The 18427-nt window shown below is 38.0% G+C and overlaps 1 protein-coding gene across 2 annotated transcripts in view; it reads right to left on the bottom strand.

The window, feature by feature from the left end:
* STK32B (serine/threonine kinase 32B) overlaps positions 1–18427 on the bottom strand; it is a 158501-nt gene that overhangs the window by 111334 nt on the left and 28740 nt on the right. For both annotated transcript variants that reach the window (XM_068188668.1, XM_068188669.1), the window contains exon 3: positions 10633–10784. In XM_068188668.1, coding sequence (XP_068044769.1) covers positions 10633–10784 — 152 coding nt within the window. The remainder of the gene's footprint in view (positions 1–10632; positions 10785–18427) is intronic.

Genomic DNA, 18427 nt, shown 5'->3' on the forward strand with positions numbered 1-18427 from the left:
AGGAAAAAGCCTATCATGATTGATGAGGACCACAGACAGACTCCGTGTGGAGTTTTTTAAGAGCTCAAAGGAAACTTAAATACAAGCTTGCTGAAAATGCAGTGCCAGCAGAAAAGTGCAAACTCTTCTTTGGCACTGAACTTTGTCAAAGAGTCATGAGAGTATTATTTTTTTCTCTGTTAGTGTAAATGAATTCTGTTGTGCTGTTTAGCTGCCTCAGGCTGCTGAGGTGCAAAATGGTCAAAGAGATTTTTACTTGTTGTGTGGAGGAAGAGCTGTTCATTTCTTGGTAGCACACATGCACGAGGCAGTCACCTCATGCATGAGGCTAGTCCCAAAGACACCCTGTGCTCTGCGATCCCAGATACTCACAGTGATATTTTCAATGTGTCACTGCTTTTTAAAAGACTGCCTTATCATTTTTATATCTTTGCATGCTAACTGTTAGTGTCAATTTTTCATTGCAACTAAAATTTCACTTTCCACTTGAACAAATGCTAGAAAACCCTATGCTTCATTAGTACCATTCTGCAATTTATTGATCCCAAATATGGATCACAATAACTGTTTTGTCATTATTATTTCATAGGGATTTTGTTATACACCATAATCTACCGACTTTTAGAGGAGAGACAGGACCACTGCAGGTTGCCTGGCCCAAACCATACTTTGCTAAAGATTGCAGAAATGCAGGTAACTCCACCATGGCTGAAGATGAATGGAAGATGTTGCTGCATCAGACTTCCCAGACCCAGCAAAAATATGCAGGTGCTCACCACATGAACCTGGATCATGCAGTAAAGCTGGTACAAGAAATGGAAATTGTCCTACCTGTCAGTTCCACAGAGCTGGTTGTAGTGACTGGAAAGAAGCCATGCTTATCCTTCCCTTAGAAATGCAGTACTGTACCGTCAAGGCTACAGATGCCACCATTTACTAAGCAATGAGCAATAATGAAAAGGATAATACTTGAGACCAGCATAACATATTTTATTCCTCTTAGATATCAATATCTTCACTTCTAAATTATATCTCTACATTTTTTTAGTGCCTTATGAAGCTTAACTCCTAAAATTCCTTTTAAATGGGTATGGCTTAGAACATGCTGTTCCTTTTTATCATATCATTTGATCATTTATCAGTTACCAAATTTTCTCTATGAAGGAATATCTAGGTTTGGAATATTTTCTTCAAATAAAGGACATTTTCCTCAAAAGATAATTTCAACTGCTGTGATTTAAGATGAACAAAATATTTGGTTATTTTTAAAAACGGTTTCAGAGTTTTCCACATCCACTGAAAAAACAACTTGCACAGAAATCTATAGTTCATCTCTCTTTCATTGGAGAGATAAGAAACAATACCTGATTTTCTCTTCTGCTTTATTTTCAAATATCAGTAAAGGAAGTCCAGTCCTTGAAGAACCTGATTTATGCACTGATATTGGTTACAATTTCTAATTAGATTAGACTTTGTACCCCTGAAAGAGAAGAATGCCTTCTCCTTTCAGCCCACAGTTCACATTCTCACCAGGCTCATTACCATTTTTGTTTGCATCTGTATTTTCTCTTGTCCATCTCCCAGTCCATCTCTTGGTGAGACTGTGAAAGCTATGGTCAAGAAGAATAATTTTCTCTGTTAGGTCTATTTCACTTACTCATTTGTCAACAAGGTTCAATCCCACCACCTCAGCTTTTGCAAGAAAGAATTCACTCTCTGCACCTGGATAAATTCTGGATTAGGTAGTTAGAGAGAATTTGATGGGCAGAAGTAATTTTCCTACTGGCCATATCCATTTTGCGGAGGAATTTAAATAGCCATCTTCATAACCTTTCTTTGTTCTGGATGTTAATTTGTAAAATGTACATCACCACAGAAAAGGAACCTTAAATCCTCCCTTATGTGTCATGTACTTATGAAACATGAGAGTGATCCTCTTCTAATCAGAACTTTACACTGCACAACTGTCATTAATCTTGAAACAGGATGCCACTAATAATTTTCTGAAATCTTAGTATCAGGTTCTCACTGCACTTTACAAGTACAATAAATATAATTTTTGTTCAATAAAATGGAATTAAAAGCACACTTATGCTGTAAAAATCTGTAGATGACTTTTAAATTAATAAAAGCTTTGATAAATTTTAATGAGTTAAAGGAAAGATTATCCTAGGCAAGCAAAATTAATGCATTACAGAACTTCCTGCTTTGGTTTAATTGCACTATTTTCCATTTTAAATTCACTCTGATACAATTCTAACAATGGACATTTTAAATTGCCTTGCGCTCAGGATTTTTATTATTATTGAATCCTTTATTTACATCTCTTTTACCCTTATATGCAGGCTTTTGGCTTCTGTTCTGTCCTTTTGAACAGTTGGCAAAAATCGTCCCCAACTTTTGATACTTGGCAACTTGAAAAATATACTTGACATCCTTGCAGAAACAAAAAAGAAATATGACTTGGAGAGATAACATATCACCTAAAGCACATAGATATTCAATTATCACTATTTTGATATCTCTTGCTAGTTCCACGGGGGTTTTGGTTTTGTTTTTAGTATCACTTCTCTGACTTTTACTTCAGCTTGTAATAAATAAAAAGGAATTCCCCTATGTGTTTTGTCTGATTTGAACAAAAAAGCATCATCACTAAACCCACAAGTATATTCAAAAGCAAACCAGGACAAGTTTCTATAAATGTTACAGCTGTAATATTTTCAGACTAGTTGTGTATCTGTAGGATCTGTTCAGTACCAAAGTTTTGCAGTAGAAGTGTCAAGGACTTATTTTTATTCTGCGACAATCACCTACTTCAGATGGTTTTACAGGTGCATCCAAGAGAGTTTTGCCCTCTGATGGCCATTCCAGTGTGGCTGGGCTTTGCTAGCACATCACTGAGCTGCATCTTTAGCACAGCACTGAGCTGCATTTTGTGCAATCTACATTTAGCAGAGCCTTTACTACAGGCTAATTGCAGTCCCAGTTCCCACAGCATAGGTAAGAGTTGATCCTGACTGAAAACAGTAGATTTACAAGATGTACTCATTACTCTGTCAAAAAAACCACTTTACCTAGAGGACCTTGGTATCAGTCTAATGGCACACTCTAGCTATTGTGTTTGGCATTCATAACCTTTAAAGCAGAGAACGTAAAAAATAAAGAAAAAGAAAAAAAGTTGCCAAAAGTGGCAATTGAGGAGTCTGAAGCAATATCTAAGTGCTTTTCTTCTTTTTTATTTTTTTTCACATTGCATTAGATTGAGAGCACCAAAACCCTGCTGTCATGCTCTCTTGAGAATACCCCTTACCCCTGCCACAACACTGGAGCTCTGCATCTGCCCAAAAGGAATAACACTCATTCCTGCCATAAATGTGCACAGGATTTCTGCAGCTGTCTACACCACAAATGTGGCCAAGACTCCCTCCAAGCTCAAGAGGGTCTGCTTTGGGTAGCAGCTACCCCACTGCAAAGGCCAAACAAAGGAAGAATTGCAAATTCATAAGAGGAACAAGGCTGGAAATGAAAATTTTTAGAACAGAAGGGATTATTTTTCCCAGCAGTTTGGTATTTATCAATATTTATAGTAAGATTCCTCTTGCAGTGAAAGCTTTCTGTGAAAAAGTTTATTAGGGTCAGCAAATAAAGCATGTGTCTCAGTAAAAATGATGCAGAAGACACGCTTCTAAGTAGGGTCTTAGGATGCAGAGACACACAGGAGATGAAATATCTTGTACAGCAGTTTCTAATGCAAAAAAGATCAAAACTTAAACTATGCCAAAGGCCAATTTCTTTTAAGAGGAATGTATTAAAGTTGAGCCCAAAGATATATATTTCAAGGTGACAGCAATTTCTCCCAAGAAACAATTAGTCACCAGAATAAAATTTATCCAGACTGTGTCCCAATAGTGTCAATTGTTATCTTAGGTTATTAAAATCAGCACAAAAAATAAATAACTGCTGGATCACGCATTCATCAGTTGGTGATGATGTTACAGCTAAGATTCATTTAGCACAAACACCCAGAGGTCACCAGCTGGCAGTGCTGAGTCCAATGAATTTTCCACAGCTAGAAATAATATTCTGAACATTTACAGCTCAAGTCAAATCTATTCTATACTCCTTTCTTCCAATTATCTTACCCTTCCTGCTGCCTCATCACCTTTCTCTGCCCTTTTTCCTCCATCATTATCTCGTCTAAGTCTCTAGAGAACAGAAAATTTTTTTTCAGTCTTTTTCAATATCTTCACCTATTTCAGATTTACATTAATGCAGTGATGAATTAATCTAGCTATTTGAGAAAACCACTCACCCTTTGCTTTGTGTATAGCAAAAATAATTCACCCATCCAAGATTTGTGCAAAATACTAAATATATCTTCCTCCCTTGATTTACAATCTCTTCTTGGCTAGAAAAGAAACTTGGACACTGTCAGATATCTGGAATGGACCAGGATTACATGGCCTGGCATTCATGACCTCAGCTAAATCCACAAAAGTAAGAAACACATGTTGCATCAATTAACACATCAGTGACTGTTCTCCAAAGGCACTGAGACCAAATGGCACAGAAAAGTCTGTTCCTGGTCATCCCCCAAACCCAGGGACAGGGTGTGCAGGCTGCTACCAGTGTGCAGGTCGCCTATCTGCTGGGAACAGGCTGGCTGCACCTGGGGTCCTCTGGGATGGTGCTCATGCCCCAGCTCACAGCAAGGCTGGGAGTGGGCCTAGAAAGATTTTGCAATATGAAATATTGGGTTTGAAAGCCCAGAAAGGATACCTAAATTTAAGTTACTGGTATAGATACAGCCAATGAGGATGACACTAAAGACTTGCTCCCCATAAACCAGACTTGGAGCAGCTGGGTATAACCAGAGAGCAAAGATCATTAAGCACCTTCATTACTCTCCAGGAAAACTGAATGTGTGTCAGGATTTTTTCATGATCTTTTTGGAATCCACCACATACTATGAAGACAGACATGAGTACATCAGTTTACCTTTCCTTTTCATCAGAGCTTCTTACTGCTCACAGGGCTGTCAGGCCATTTGCAAACACCCAGCCTGCGTCCTAGCAGGAAACAACACAGACCCACTGTTCCCTTCCAAAAACAGAATTCAATTAGATCACAAACCTTACTCAGCCTTTATTGTGGTGTCTCATGAAGTCAGAAAACAAGTCATAGCACATCAGAAAAAAAATTTCGAATCCCCCCCATAAAGTCTTTTCATTCCACATTAGGCCACCTATATCAAGGCAAGTGAAGCAGCCACAAGACCACAGCCACTAAACAAGCTCACCTGAGATGGACCTAAACAACCTCCTCTCCTTGCTTTGGTCTCTGGTAGGTAATTGGTGTTCCTTGGTTGGTTGTTTTCAGCTCCACACAGCAGTAAAACACTTGGTCAGGTGTTCTTGCTTCCCTAAGTTTGTAGATTTATGCACATTTTGATATCAACCTGAGGAGCAAAGCCATGCTATAGGGCAGTCCAAGGTGACATTGCTCCCAAATTACTCTACAAAGAGCACCTTTCACAGGGAAGTGTTAATTTCCAGTTATGTATCTGTATATGTGTGTACATTGAGCAACCCATCCAACACTTGAGACTGAACAAATAATTTCTTGCCTCCAGAATCCTTTTTTTTTTCTCTTTTTTTACCTCCTCTTTCTTTTGAAGATGTGTTGGGGTATTAGATGAACTCAGAAATGCATGAACATTTTTGCTGCAATACGTGTTCTTCAGTTTTCACTGGATTTGAAACTGAGTCTTGCTGTAGCTGGCAACAGTAATGTACTTGTGTGGGTCTGCCATGGAATACATGCAGTTTCCATAGACTGATAAGTGAAAAGAAAAATACACAGTATATAGCCACTCAAAGAATGCAGCTAGCACTTCTTCATGGCTTGTTAAATAAATCAAACATATTTTTTTGTCTATACTAGGAAAATTACCTATAAGCTGAAAAAAGAAAATGGCTATCCTTCTCCCTCTGTTGTTTTAGAAAATTTTCTGGCAAGTTAAAAAAGTTTTGCAAGGCTATTAAAAATAAGACCAACGTTTCAAAACTTTTGAGAAATGGTCCAATTTTTTTTCATTTTTTTCAGTTCCTCATCAGCATAGAAACCACTTTGATACATTATTTTTTTTGAGAAAAAAAAATCTGTCTTTTGTGGTAAGCCATGTTGTTTTCAGAGCAGCCAGTGGATGCTTCAAACATCTCTTCATGACTGAGGACAGGTCACATAATACCAAATCTACCTGCACCGGCTCTTGGCTCAGTCCTAATGCATGTTGTAAGAAATGTATTTAAAACATGAATACTTTCAGAAACACCACTCATATTGCCCAGGGGACATTCAGATATCTGGGAAAGGATGAACGTGGATAAAATACTGACTATTGGAGTGGAACAGACTCAAGATGGGACCAAGTTGGCAGCTGACATTTCTACAGCCCATTCATCTAAGCTTGAAATACCCATGACAAATAAAAAGGTGTGATAAAAAACAGGACTGCATTTTATTTTAAGAAGAAATCTCTATTATCAGAAATGCCTCTAATGCTGATAAAAGTGGCTTTAAGCATTTATTCAATTTCATTTCTAAAATGAAGGTTATAAATCAACACCAAACCCTTCCTGAAAAACACTGTTATCCTCCAAGCTTTTATGAGCATTTACAGAAAAATGATTCCTTCTGTGTCAGATGTTATGAAAGACAGTTCATACTTCAAATAATTTGATTTATAGGTTGATATTGTGAAGTTATATTTAATAAAGCCCAGAGAAGATGCATGAGCTTCAAAAAGCTTAATAGAGATCTTTCAGAGTTGAGATGCTACCCTTGTTTTATATGAGCTTCTCTGTATTCTTGTGTAAGCTGTGGTTACTGATAGATCCAGCAGAACCACCCACCACAGAACATTTACCTTCTTTCCTCCTCTTTTTCACTCCACAAGAATTTAACTGATGAAGGATTGTATACACATATCTCATTACTTTCTTCAGTTATCATGAAAAACTAAAGGACTTCACAGTATTCATGTTGGTTTCTAAACTGCCAGCTTTTATTTTGGGTGATGTAATTTCTCAAAGAAAGATTAATATGTTCAAGGAGTTGTTAGGAGATTTATTACTATTTTAATTTTTAATTAATAATCCAGATGATAAACTTTTGAAAATCAGCTGTTTGCATCAGTGACAGTACCACAAACTCATGAAAAGCTTATCATGATGGAATTTCCTCCAAATATACTTTTCAATTGTGATTTAGGATTTGACATTTTGATTTGAAAGATGTAGGATTTAATTTCAATTCATCACAATGAAAAAAAATATGACACTGAAATCATTCTTACAGAAAATGATACTCTATGAAAAATAAAAATATTTTAATTTCAGGATTCTAGCCACCAAAATCTTACCTTAGACAGGATTTACAAAAACTGATATGAGCCCTAAGAGAGTGTGATAGAGCCTGGAAAGAGAGACTAGGCCAAAAGAACTTTGGCATTTAAAGAAGCTGAAGTTGTCTTATTCCCCATACACCATTACATAACTGTTCCTTGTGAGATTAATATTCCAGTTTCTGAAACAATACAGGCCTATTAGTTCCTGTTACAGTCCCTTTGTACGTTTACAGTGCAATCAACAAAACAAACAGCAAAATCCAACTCTGAAAAATGAAATTAATCTAGCTGCAATTACTATGGAAGAGATGCAGATTCAACTGTTTCCTTCCATTACTGTGTCAGGAATTGACTCATAGGAGGAAAACTCATGGATTCATGCCAATCATCTAATATAAGTTATAACTACAATGTAAAATGTATTTGATGCAAATCATTATTGCATCTAAACTGCAAGTAGAAATACATTAAACAGAGTTCTAGTTCACCAATAAACAATGAAAATGTTATTTTAAGAAATTATTTCTGTGAACAACATATTTAAGGACTATTCCATTCATACTTGCAGTGGTCCTTTTCCCATGGTAGAAATAAAAATGTCGTTTCAAATATTAAATAAATGAAATACAATTAATATGTGTAAAAGCTTCATATGGCTTGAACAGATGTGACCATTATTCATGGATCATTTATGATTTTTGTGCTTTGTCCTTGTTGCAGTTCAATAACAAAAGTCAATACTTGAAGATAATGTGTAAAACATCTTGAAATTTGGGACATAGAAGTCAGAAGTCTGGAAAATTCTACTGCAGCCTACAAGTGTAGACACTCCAGAAATATATCACAAGTTAATTTAAATTAACTTAAGATTGTTCAAGGCTAATTTTTTATGGAAACCTATTTTAAGCCTGATACAAGGAAAGAGTTATTCAGGGTAGACTAGATTAATTTTGGGAAGGTTCAGGCTCGAGATTTCCCTTTGCTGTCCCAGGGTGAAATACAGGTTCTCCAGCAGTTCAGCAGCTCACGCTGGAGTCAGATCTTTGAATCACCAGACATTTGAATGTGCAGTGTTTGAGGTGAGCACTTCAGGTGAAAATAATAAGGGTCAATTAAAGTATTTTTTTGAAAAATTTCTACAATTCTAATTGTATTATTTTGAGTCCCTGAATGTCAGTAGAGCTTCATACAAAATCACAGAACTTCCGAACACCCTGAGTTGGAAGGGACCCACAGGGATCCTTGAGTCCAACTCCTGGTCCTGCAGAGGACATCCCCAAGAGTCACACCATGTGCCTCAGAGCACTGTGCAAATGCTTCCTGAGCTCTGTCAGGCTGGTGCTGTGACCCCTTCCCTGGGGAGCTGTTCCAGTGACCAACCACTCTCTGGGTGAAGAACCTTTCCCTGAAACCCAACCTAAACCTCCCCTGCCTCGACTTCATGACGTTTCCTCGAGTCCTGTCGCCGGTCAGGAGAGTGAAGAGATCAGTACTTGTACATAGATTGGTCAACTACAACCATTGCTAGAGACATCAAATATAAAACATTGTTAGTGCACTGAAGCATCTTGAATAATATCCTATTTGCCTGAAATGTTTTGTAACTCTAGAGTACTATATTCGTCTTTCATTTTCTGCATTTCTCATACACACATATAGTATAACACTTGAGTCTTGATATCCTGGAATATCTTAGAAGTGTAGGCAGGATAAAAGGCATCATCATGCCCAGTGCATTTCAAGGTATTGCTTGTTTCAAGTTTAATCTTTGGCATGGAAAAAGAAAATGAAAAAGAATATTTATCATTTGAGTATAACTCAGTAATGGCAATCTAGCATTCTTTTTGTTTCACAATAAATATTTGATCTTCAGTCTTTCAGCATTGCTATGTTTATCTCTCAGATCACATTAACCTATGACTGTTTCTGTGCAGTGTCTAGTTACACAGTGGAAACTTCCACACCTCCTGATAAAGAACAAAAGTTCATGGGATTTCAAGAAAGGTAGACAAATACATAAGAGAGAGCTCCACAGGCTCCTAAGCACAGATATACATACCATATCTTTGCTAAAAAAATCCCAAGACTACAGCTTGCTGGAACCTTGGAAAATATACTGGGAAAGTTTTGTATTGCAGTCACGATGATGTAGTTTTTTAAAGCCTTCAACAAGGTATTAGATTAGCTCAGATCATTCATATCAAGTGAAGAGCACATATATATGCATATAATTAGGTCCTTTTGGACCTAATTTGGAATAAATTTTGGGTTCAAATGCTTTCTATCAGAGTGCAATTATACTAAAGCTGTGTTCACTCAAGATAGAACACAATTTGGCTTTTAATTTGTGAAAGGTGCTAACCTGGCACCAGGAGTGAGCTAAGGGATGGGCAGAACATTATAGGTTGGGCAGTGACCTCAAGTAAGACAGCTAAAACTCACAAAACACAAGATCAATGTGCATGGTAACCACCTGCAGCCCATCAAGATATTCACAGACTGAATAATTTTCATATAATAATGGTTTATGTCCCCTCCACCTTTTCATTTCCTGAATTATATAGGTCATTAGATAAGGAGGAAAACTCTGCATCCCATTACTACTATCACTACAAAAACCAGCAAGTATTATCACACTACATAAGAGCCAGCAAACATTTTAAGCTGCTGGTGTAGTTGAAGCTAGTCATTGCTTGACCAGCATTTTCTCACAATCATGTGTGACCAGAAGATTCAGTGTCTAGCATGGAGGAGATAAGGGAAATTCCAGGTGACAAAAAGGCACTTTTTTGTTGTCCTGTGACAGTAATTTTTAGAAAGTAATTGAGTTTTGAATTTTCTCTGAATCAACAAAAAAAAAAAAAAAAAAAAAAAAAAAAAGGTTGGTTTTGATATTCTACAGCTTTATTAGAGAGGTTTAGTCCAGGTATTGTCAAAAACAAATGAGACAGGACAACACATTTCAACACAGTGTTGTAACAATTTGGAGAGAAACCAAAGCAGAAATGAACAGATGAATACGATGTTTAAATATTCCAATTTAAAAAGACACCTTAAAAATACTAATGGAAAATAAAACTCCCTGTGAAGCCCAATACCTTTAACAAAGGAGGTCATCAAAAATCTTTTGTTCTTTTCAGCTTTCCAGCCTTCCATATTCTGAACTGATTCAGCAACAAGGAGAAAATGAGAGATCCATGAAAGCATCTTAATGATTTTCTTACCACAGATTGACTAGGAAGGGATGTTCCAGGCCTTGCATTATCTGCAGCTCCCGGAAAACATTGCGAACTTCATCTCTCTCAATGCATTTCTGTTTATTCATATACTTCATGGCATACATTTTCTTGGTGTCTCTCTTCTGTACAATGCACACCTAATTGGCAGCAAAGTAAAAGAACAATTTTGACACCTTGAGAAAGTGAATTCAATTGTGACTTTGGAAAAAAGGAGTCTTTAATGGTATTTCAATAATTCAGATCTGGGTATTACAGCTGAGTAACACATTCACAAAGTTCACTTCACCTCTGCAGGATTCTTTGTAATAGATTGTAATTAAAAATTAACAAAAACCCAACCCAGCCCTGCATAAGAGGAAATGGAGACCCAGGAAAATATTATAACTTTCAAAACATACATGGTAAAGCTGAGAGTAATATGCTGCAATGGCTGAAAACACAGGCTATTTAATTATTCAGAGAAATTACTGCCTCCTGCCTAGGAAAATGCTCAGTCATTGTCCTCATTCCCACAAGTCAATACTCACGTCTTGATTACTGCATCATAAACCTTGCCTGTGTTCCCAAGGCTCAATATTTCATCTAAATATCAGAATTATACTCCCTTAATTACTGTTGAAAGGAAAAGAATTTTCATACAGGTATTCATCATAATATTTTTGAATTCACAAGAGACCATTACAATGATTTAGTCTCTGGCAGTAAATGTCTACGCTTTTACTTTATCTTTTTTTTTTTTTAACAAAAGCGAAAAAATGTAAATGCATGAAGAAAATCAATCAAGAGAACTTCCATAGGAATTCTGGATTTCCTTTTGTCATGGCATTTTACTTTGAGAATGGAGCTGGAGACTGGCACAAGCACCACAACCAAGCATCAGGTTAAGTACAATTTTTGGCAACAGAGAAATACACAATTGTTCTGAATGTACTGGAAACATCTGGTTTGGGTATCCCAGGCCTGCAGTGTCTAAGTTCAAAGGTATTCTGGATTAATTTGGTGTGGGCATTATTTTTTATTTGTATATTTAAATACATACGCACACATGCACACATACATGCTCCCATATTTTACACACAAAAAATTATCCTATACGCTCATAAATTCATGTTAAGAGACCAGATTACAATACGGTGACAGCCAAAAAAAAAAATCCTTTGTGTCTGAATTTAAGGAACTTATGCACCCAATATTTAGGAACAATCAGGAGTAACTAAGGCAACTTCCCATAGCTGAAACTGGGAGGAACAGGGCCAGTAAAGTCAAACCATGTTTATTTCTTTGAAACTCTCTTTTCATAAAGTGTGTCCTTGAGCACAAATCTACTCCAAATAGAGGAGTTAATAGAGTACCTTTAAGCTACCATGATAAGGCATGATTAAGCAGTGTTTCTAATTACCTTTCCTAATATCAGGAGTTGTTCTGCTATTAAGGAAAACAGGGATGGTAACATTTTGTTTTGAGCCCATCAGTGTTGCACAATGGTGAGTGCTGAAGTTTTATTTTTCACCTTGGATTGTTATGAAAGATCTGAAAATTGTTGATGCTCTTAAGATAACTAAAGATTCACATTTATATGGAAAGAACCCTGGCTGTGGAACAATAGGGAATTGTATTTGGCCTTTTGGAGGAAGAAAAAGTAGCAAGTGGGATCGAGTGGGAAACTGAGTAGGAAAAGTAGGGATGAAAATGAATTATTCAAGCTCCCACAGGTCCTTCATAAGCATAAGCAGAATTTTCAAGGGCAAATCCTGACATCCTGTCTTAGAATATGTGGAGACTCCAATTTAGCAAGTCACATTATAAAGTCCAGCATTTGGGGATTTTAGCTCAGAGCCTAAAGTCCAGAAATTCAGCCATGTACATCAGTTTGCATCATAATTTTCATGTACAACTCGGCCAAGAGTTAGGTGTTTGCAGAAGTCTCCTAGTTCATTACATTAAGAGCCTCCCTATTGAAGGGTTGACTAGAGAGACGGCTGAGAGAATGGGTTTGAGAATTACAGGTTTGACCAATGTGGCAAACCAAGATCATATGCAGCACCAAAATATGTAATGTAAACCAGTTTTGAAACACTGCTGGGACTCCAGAAGGCCCTGAGCTCTCTTACCTGGCAGTAAAGACAAAGGTGTTCAGCACAGCTGAAACAGAGCTTCTGTTGTTGGTAGAAGCTTGCCTAACACACTACTAGCTTCAAAGCAGAATGATAGTAAACATTTTCTAGCAATGTGTACCTATGCACATCCTTTAACATGGTTAGAAAATCAATGGGATTTTAATGATTATAATGAAGCTTCTTCCTACTAAAAATCAGGAAACAAAACCTGCATCCATGTTGATGTTACTGTAAAAAAATGCCTGACATTAGTATGTCAGCACTGGATCATATTGGAGATCTTCCCCGGCACTTCTACCTGCTGGCTGTCAGCTCTTCTCCTGAGCAGGACATCAATGGGTTGACACCTTCCACTAACGCAAGAAAGAAGGGAAAAGCCCTTGAGCCCTTCTCACACGTGCACTCTTCATAGGAAATGTTTAAGTCGGGGTTTTTTTGTTCCAAAGGAGCAATTTTAAAATAGGGATAAACAGGTGCTCTGGAACCTCAATAAAAAATCTGTGATGACTCATTATGATGGAAGTCTGTGCAGAATTGCCTTATTTACATGTATCAGTATGGAGGCCCATCACACTCACAGTCTTTCCATTTTTCTGTGAATATCATTTACCAAAGGCCAGACAGTGTGATGATTCAGAGCAAATATGTGTTCTGAACTCAAAAACTATCCAGCTTCATAGTCAGTATAGAAGGACAGCAGCCATCTCCATAAGGTATGGATCTAAAGAGGTACAGGGGACTATCTCTGTCCCTGGAATGGTTTCCCTCTAATGCTCCCCAAAGAGACTGTAGATTACCAGTTTGGATATAGGCATCTGTGTTGTACATGTTTAAAGGCAGGCATTATGAACCCCATTAATTTTCACTGGAATGGTATAGTGCTATTTTTAAAAATCTCTTGTGAAAATATTCTCTTTCTAAAGGGTTTTTTTTACATATCTCAGTTGTTATCACAGGGTGGTGTCTTTTGTTATTTCTGGTAGAAGGTAACAGTGAGCTGCCTTAAAACCTATCAGGTTAGAAGAAATTTGACCAGAGTGTGACTTGGGGCCACTTTCCCTCAGAATCTGGGGAAGGAAGCTAATAGTTTATGGCTGCAGGGCTAAGCTTCGTTTTTCAAGAGCAACATGTTCTGTGGCCCACTTCTAAACTACTTTCCTCTGATTTCACATGCAAAAAACAGAGAAGCTTGATGAAGGAAGCTGCATAATGCTGTGTTGGTGGAGCAACCATGGGTAGCTTCAACAAAGTTCTTCCCAGAGCAAAAGATGGTGATGGTTGAAATATCACACCTGCTGCAAAACACAGATTTTTCCTGTTTCCCACTAGAAGAGACTTATAGCTGCTATGTGCATGGTGTGGAAAGAACAAGGTGCACTTAGTGTCAATTTTGGTCTAAATTTAGCATAGGAGTACTTAGACCTCTCAGGCTGCTACAAGATGTGGTTTGACAACACGTGATAAAAGACCACAGCCAGAGGAACCTGTGCATGAGGACATAGTTAGGTGGACAGCTGGAAGCTGGGCTGCTCACTCACCCATGCTCCTGTGTGATATTTTGCTTCTCGTGTCAGTAGATGAGTTGGGGCAGCTTTGGCTGCCGTGAGGACTCCCAGCCCAGCAGAGGGGCTGTGGCACTGCACGGGCAGAAGCACTCACCCAACACAGAGGGCTACAAGAGAGAAATCAGATACATTCCAGATGGGAATTGATGAACCTGCTGTTGAGCATCTGCCTGAAATTCTGCTCCCTTGTCTGTCCTACCCAAGTGCTCTGAAAAACTAGTTCTCGTAGTCTTAGCCTACAAGCAGAGCTGGCAAGATTTACTCAAAGAGGCTGGAGAATGAATATCATAAGTTTGTCTTTAGGCTGCCAGGGGATTTCCTTTAAATAGGGAGATTCATTCCCAGATTCCCCTGAGTGAAGCATGACATCTGGAGCAGCTGAAGCATCTGCTTAGTATCCGTTCATATTAATTCATGCTAAAAAACAGGTCATAATACTGTCAAAAGATATTAATATTCTGCAGTTGTGTGTTATGTTGCTTTTAGGATAGAAGCATATTTTTTTCTGAAATATTTTGTATACTGTTTACTAAAGTACCCTCAATCAGTGCAGACATGATTCTGGGCTCCCATCTAGTTTACACCACTGTAATTTCAATTTTACTTCATCACAGGAAGTCACTGTTTTATACAACCAAATTAATCAGAACTAAGTCTTGTGTCTCAGCATCTTAGACAAACAGGAGAGAGTTTGTACCTTGAAATTATAATTTGAATGCAATTTAAGAATGTTAGATTGCTTAATATAACAATTCCCACAAATAGAGAAGTCAGAAAAAATTGATACTATAATAGCTCTGTGAACTAGTTGTTACACCTGAATACAAATTATTTTGCAGCGGTAACCCTGCAATTACATGATTATTGTTGCAGCAAAGGACAATGAGAATTCTTGTATTTCAATCCTCACTGGTTTTGTACTTATTGGATAATCTTCAAATATATAATTTTTTGCAATATTTTGTTTGAGAAGAGTGATAGCTCTACATATAACAACATTGAAAAGAAATAGCCAGATTAAGCAGGAGACAGCATTTCTAACATATGATATGTCCTTGTTCCTACTGTCTCTGCCCTTGCAAAGGAGCCCTCTCCCTTTCACATCATACAGGAAAATAAAACAAGCCTACTTTATGAAGGATTGGTTGATTTTGATCCACTCTTCCTCATGGCACTCAGGAAACTGGTGAATGTTTCTATGATATTTCTAGAAATATCTATTTTTTTACAGGTTTATACGAGTGTGGTTCTTGTGAACCTGCTTTGGGGAATCTGTATTGGTGAAAGTAGAGTTGCATGATCCTCAGAGAACATGTTTAAAGTACGAGTTCCCTCTACACTTAAATCCTTATTTTGCAGTTGTCAAATGCAACAGGAAAGTCCTTGCTGTAGCAGGTTTCTTTTTCCCAGATGAGTACAGGCTTCTGACAAATCACCTTGTTTTTCCTTCCATGGGCAAGGGAAAGAAAGAAGCCCATTTTAAAATGACCTATTATAACATAGCCAAAAGCACAACATGGTAAATCAGTCACCGCTCCAAATGTCTGTCTCTGTGAGTCAGTCTTGCCTTTATTGCTCATTTAGAAGCCTCGTTGCTAGCAACTTTTCCTATTATTGTCCTTCTGGAAGTACCTGGCAGCAGAAAATGTCAAAAAAGGATGCAAGACTGTTAATCTCTATTGTGGGGTGTTTACTGCTCGGGGTCTGCTGTGCTCCAGCATCTTGCAGTGTATAAAACCATGTTCAGTACCACGCTTTCTTAAACTGCCTGCTTCCTTTATGGCTCCTCTGTGGCCTTTTCTGTTTTCTGAAGGCATTAGCACGTTTTAAGACGTGCTCTATTTTTTTTTTTATTTTTTTTTTTTATTGCTCTTAGTACAATATCGCTCTCTCTCTCAATATTTCTTAAATTACTTTGGTTGCCACAGCAACCGTAGGCCTGTGCAGGATATTGCTGCAGGAGGTATCCGGCATGGCAGAGCCCCTGTGCTGCTCAGCTCGCTCTCAAGAGCGAGTGCACAGAGCTCAAGGTGATGCTCAGCACCCCAGTTCCTCCACTGGGACTGCCTGCCTCAGCGGCTGGGATCTGTGCCCCCAGCTGGCTTCAGAAATCAGCTCCCTGCCTTCGCCTTTGGCATTTTCAATTCACAGTCACAACATTTGCTGTCACAGGAACTCCTAGGCCATTTGGTATCAAATACTTTGTATCTCAAGTTCTTGTCTTTTCTGAGAAGTGGCCACCTGCTTTCAGCTGCTGCCTCTGTAGCCAGTCCTTCTTAGGGACACATTAAGAGCAGGTGCTTTCTCTTAGACACTTGCATATTTTTCAGAAAAAGATACACCTCAGCAGTTTTGAGGAGGGTAGGAAATACACGTGGAAAGAAGAGAAACTACAAGCATGCTCTTTTTTTTCTGGAAACAAGCAGGCTCACCTCAAACCTGAGCCTTTGAAAGCTCAGGTTGCACCTTGTTAAGGGACAGATAAAGGAGGCGAGGCGTGAGCCTGCTAGGACCATCACAGCCACAGCTTCCATGTAAGCTGGCAGTTCTTTTGTTCAAGCCGAGCTGTGGCAGAATGGCCACTCACGGAGCAGTTCCCACACTCCTGGGCACATGCAGACCTACCTGGGGCATTACCTGGGCAGACAGGCACTGGCACAGAGCTGGTGTATTGTCTGCTGCACACCCAAAGAGGCACAGACAGGGCAGGGATCAGTGGTAGCCAAGCGAGGTGCAGGGCACTGCTCTAAAAGCAGCCTTTCTGGCTTCAGTGACCTCGCTTTGCCAAGTAGGTGAAGGCAGCTCTTTGCCCATGCCTTGGTCTTCATAAATACCAGGAAATTTTTTGTTTGTTTGTTTATTTGTTTGTGGAAGACCTTTATGCTAGTTATGCTTAGCATATTCCAGTTACTAGTATATTGGAAGAGGGCAAGTTAGAAATTCTGATGAAAAAAGTTTTATTTCTATATTAAAAATTTGCCAAGTGAATTCAAAAGTAGGCAATATGAAACCAAAAATGTTGAACTCTGATCTAAGTAGCCATTCCTTTGTGAGGGTCAACATGATTTGGATATGTCTTTAACTTTTTTTCCTGTACATAACTTGCATTCTTGGACCTTCATTTAGTTTGACATGGTATTCCACCTCTGTATTGTGATAATAAACAATCACAGATCTCTGCTGCCCTGATTTTAAGGTGTTGTTAAGTACCTTATTGCCCAAGCAGCATATAGTCCTATTGACCTCAAAGACAGTTTCTGCTGAAAACTACTGAATTGGACAAGGACTGTGCCATGAGGACCATGCTGTTCTGCAAGAATTATTTCTGGCCTCTCTAAAATTAAAGTCATTGTTCAGCATGGAGGCCAAGAAACAGCAAAATCCTTTGTGTGTTCTTAATGCATGGCTACAGAAGTGCCCCACCAGCACTGAGCTGGCATATACTCAGGAATCATTGAAATCAAGATCTAGACAGTTGTTGTTTCATCAGTCACTGATGAAGTATCAGTTATATTTCACCTTTAGATATATGCCTGTATATTAGAAATGGTTTTTAATATTTTTAAAATATTATTTTATCTGACTTTGTGGCTTTGTATTTGCATTATATGTGGCTATGTGGCTTTGTATTATAAATTTAAAACCTTGTTATAATCACTATTAATAGGAAAGAAAGGTTGTCTACTCAAGTGTAAACAAACCATTAATCTTCTCTGTTTCAGAAAAATCCTGTTGAACAAACATGTACTCAATGATCATAATTATATTGTATGTCAGTTTACACAGTCCCAAGAGGATTTATTCTATGTAAAGTGCCTTTAAAATGCTGCAATTATTTTAATGACACAAATGAGCTCAGAGATTTAAGAACAAGATCACTTTGGTGGACTGTCTAAAGAAGTAGTCTGCTCCTACCGTTTTGTTTCCAGGACAGATTTCTAAATTCTGCTGATCTCCATTTGGGATAATTAATTATTATAATAACTTTTGCTCAATAATTTTAGTGAATAGATTATAATAGAAATAATTTAATGAAACGACAGTTCATACTGGTGGCCAGATGTCCTTAAGAAGAAAAAGGCTACAAAACCTACATTC

The sequence above is a fragment of the Anomalospiza imberbis genome, chromosome 4 (genome assembly GCF_031753505.1).
Source record: "Anomalospiza imberbis isolate Cuckoo-Finch-1a 21T00152 chromosome 4, ASM3175350v1, whole genome shotgun sequence".
In the NCBI taxonomy this organism is placed as follows: Eukaryota; Metazoa; Chordata; class Aves; order Passeriformes; family Viduidae; genus Anomalospiza; species Anomalospiza imberbis.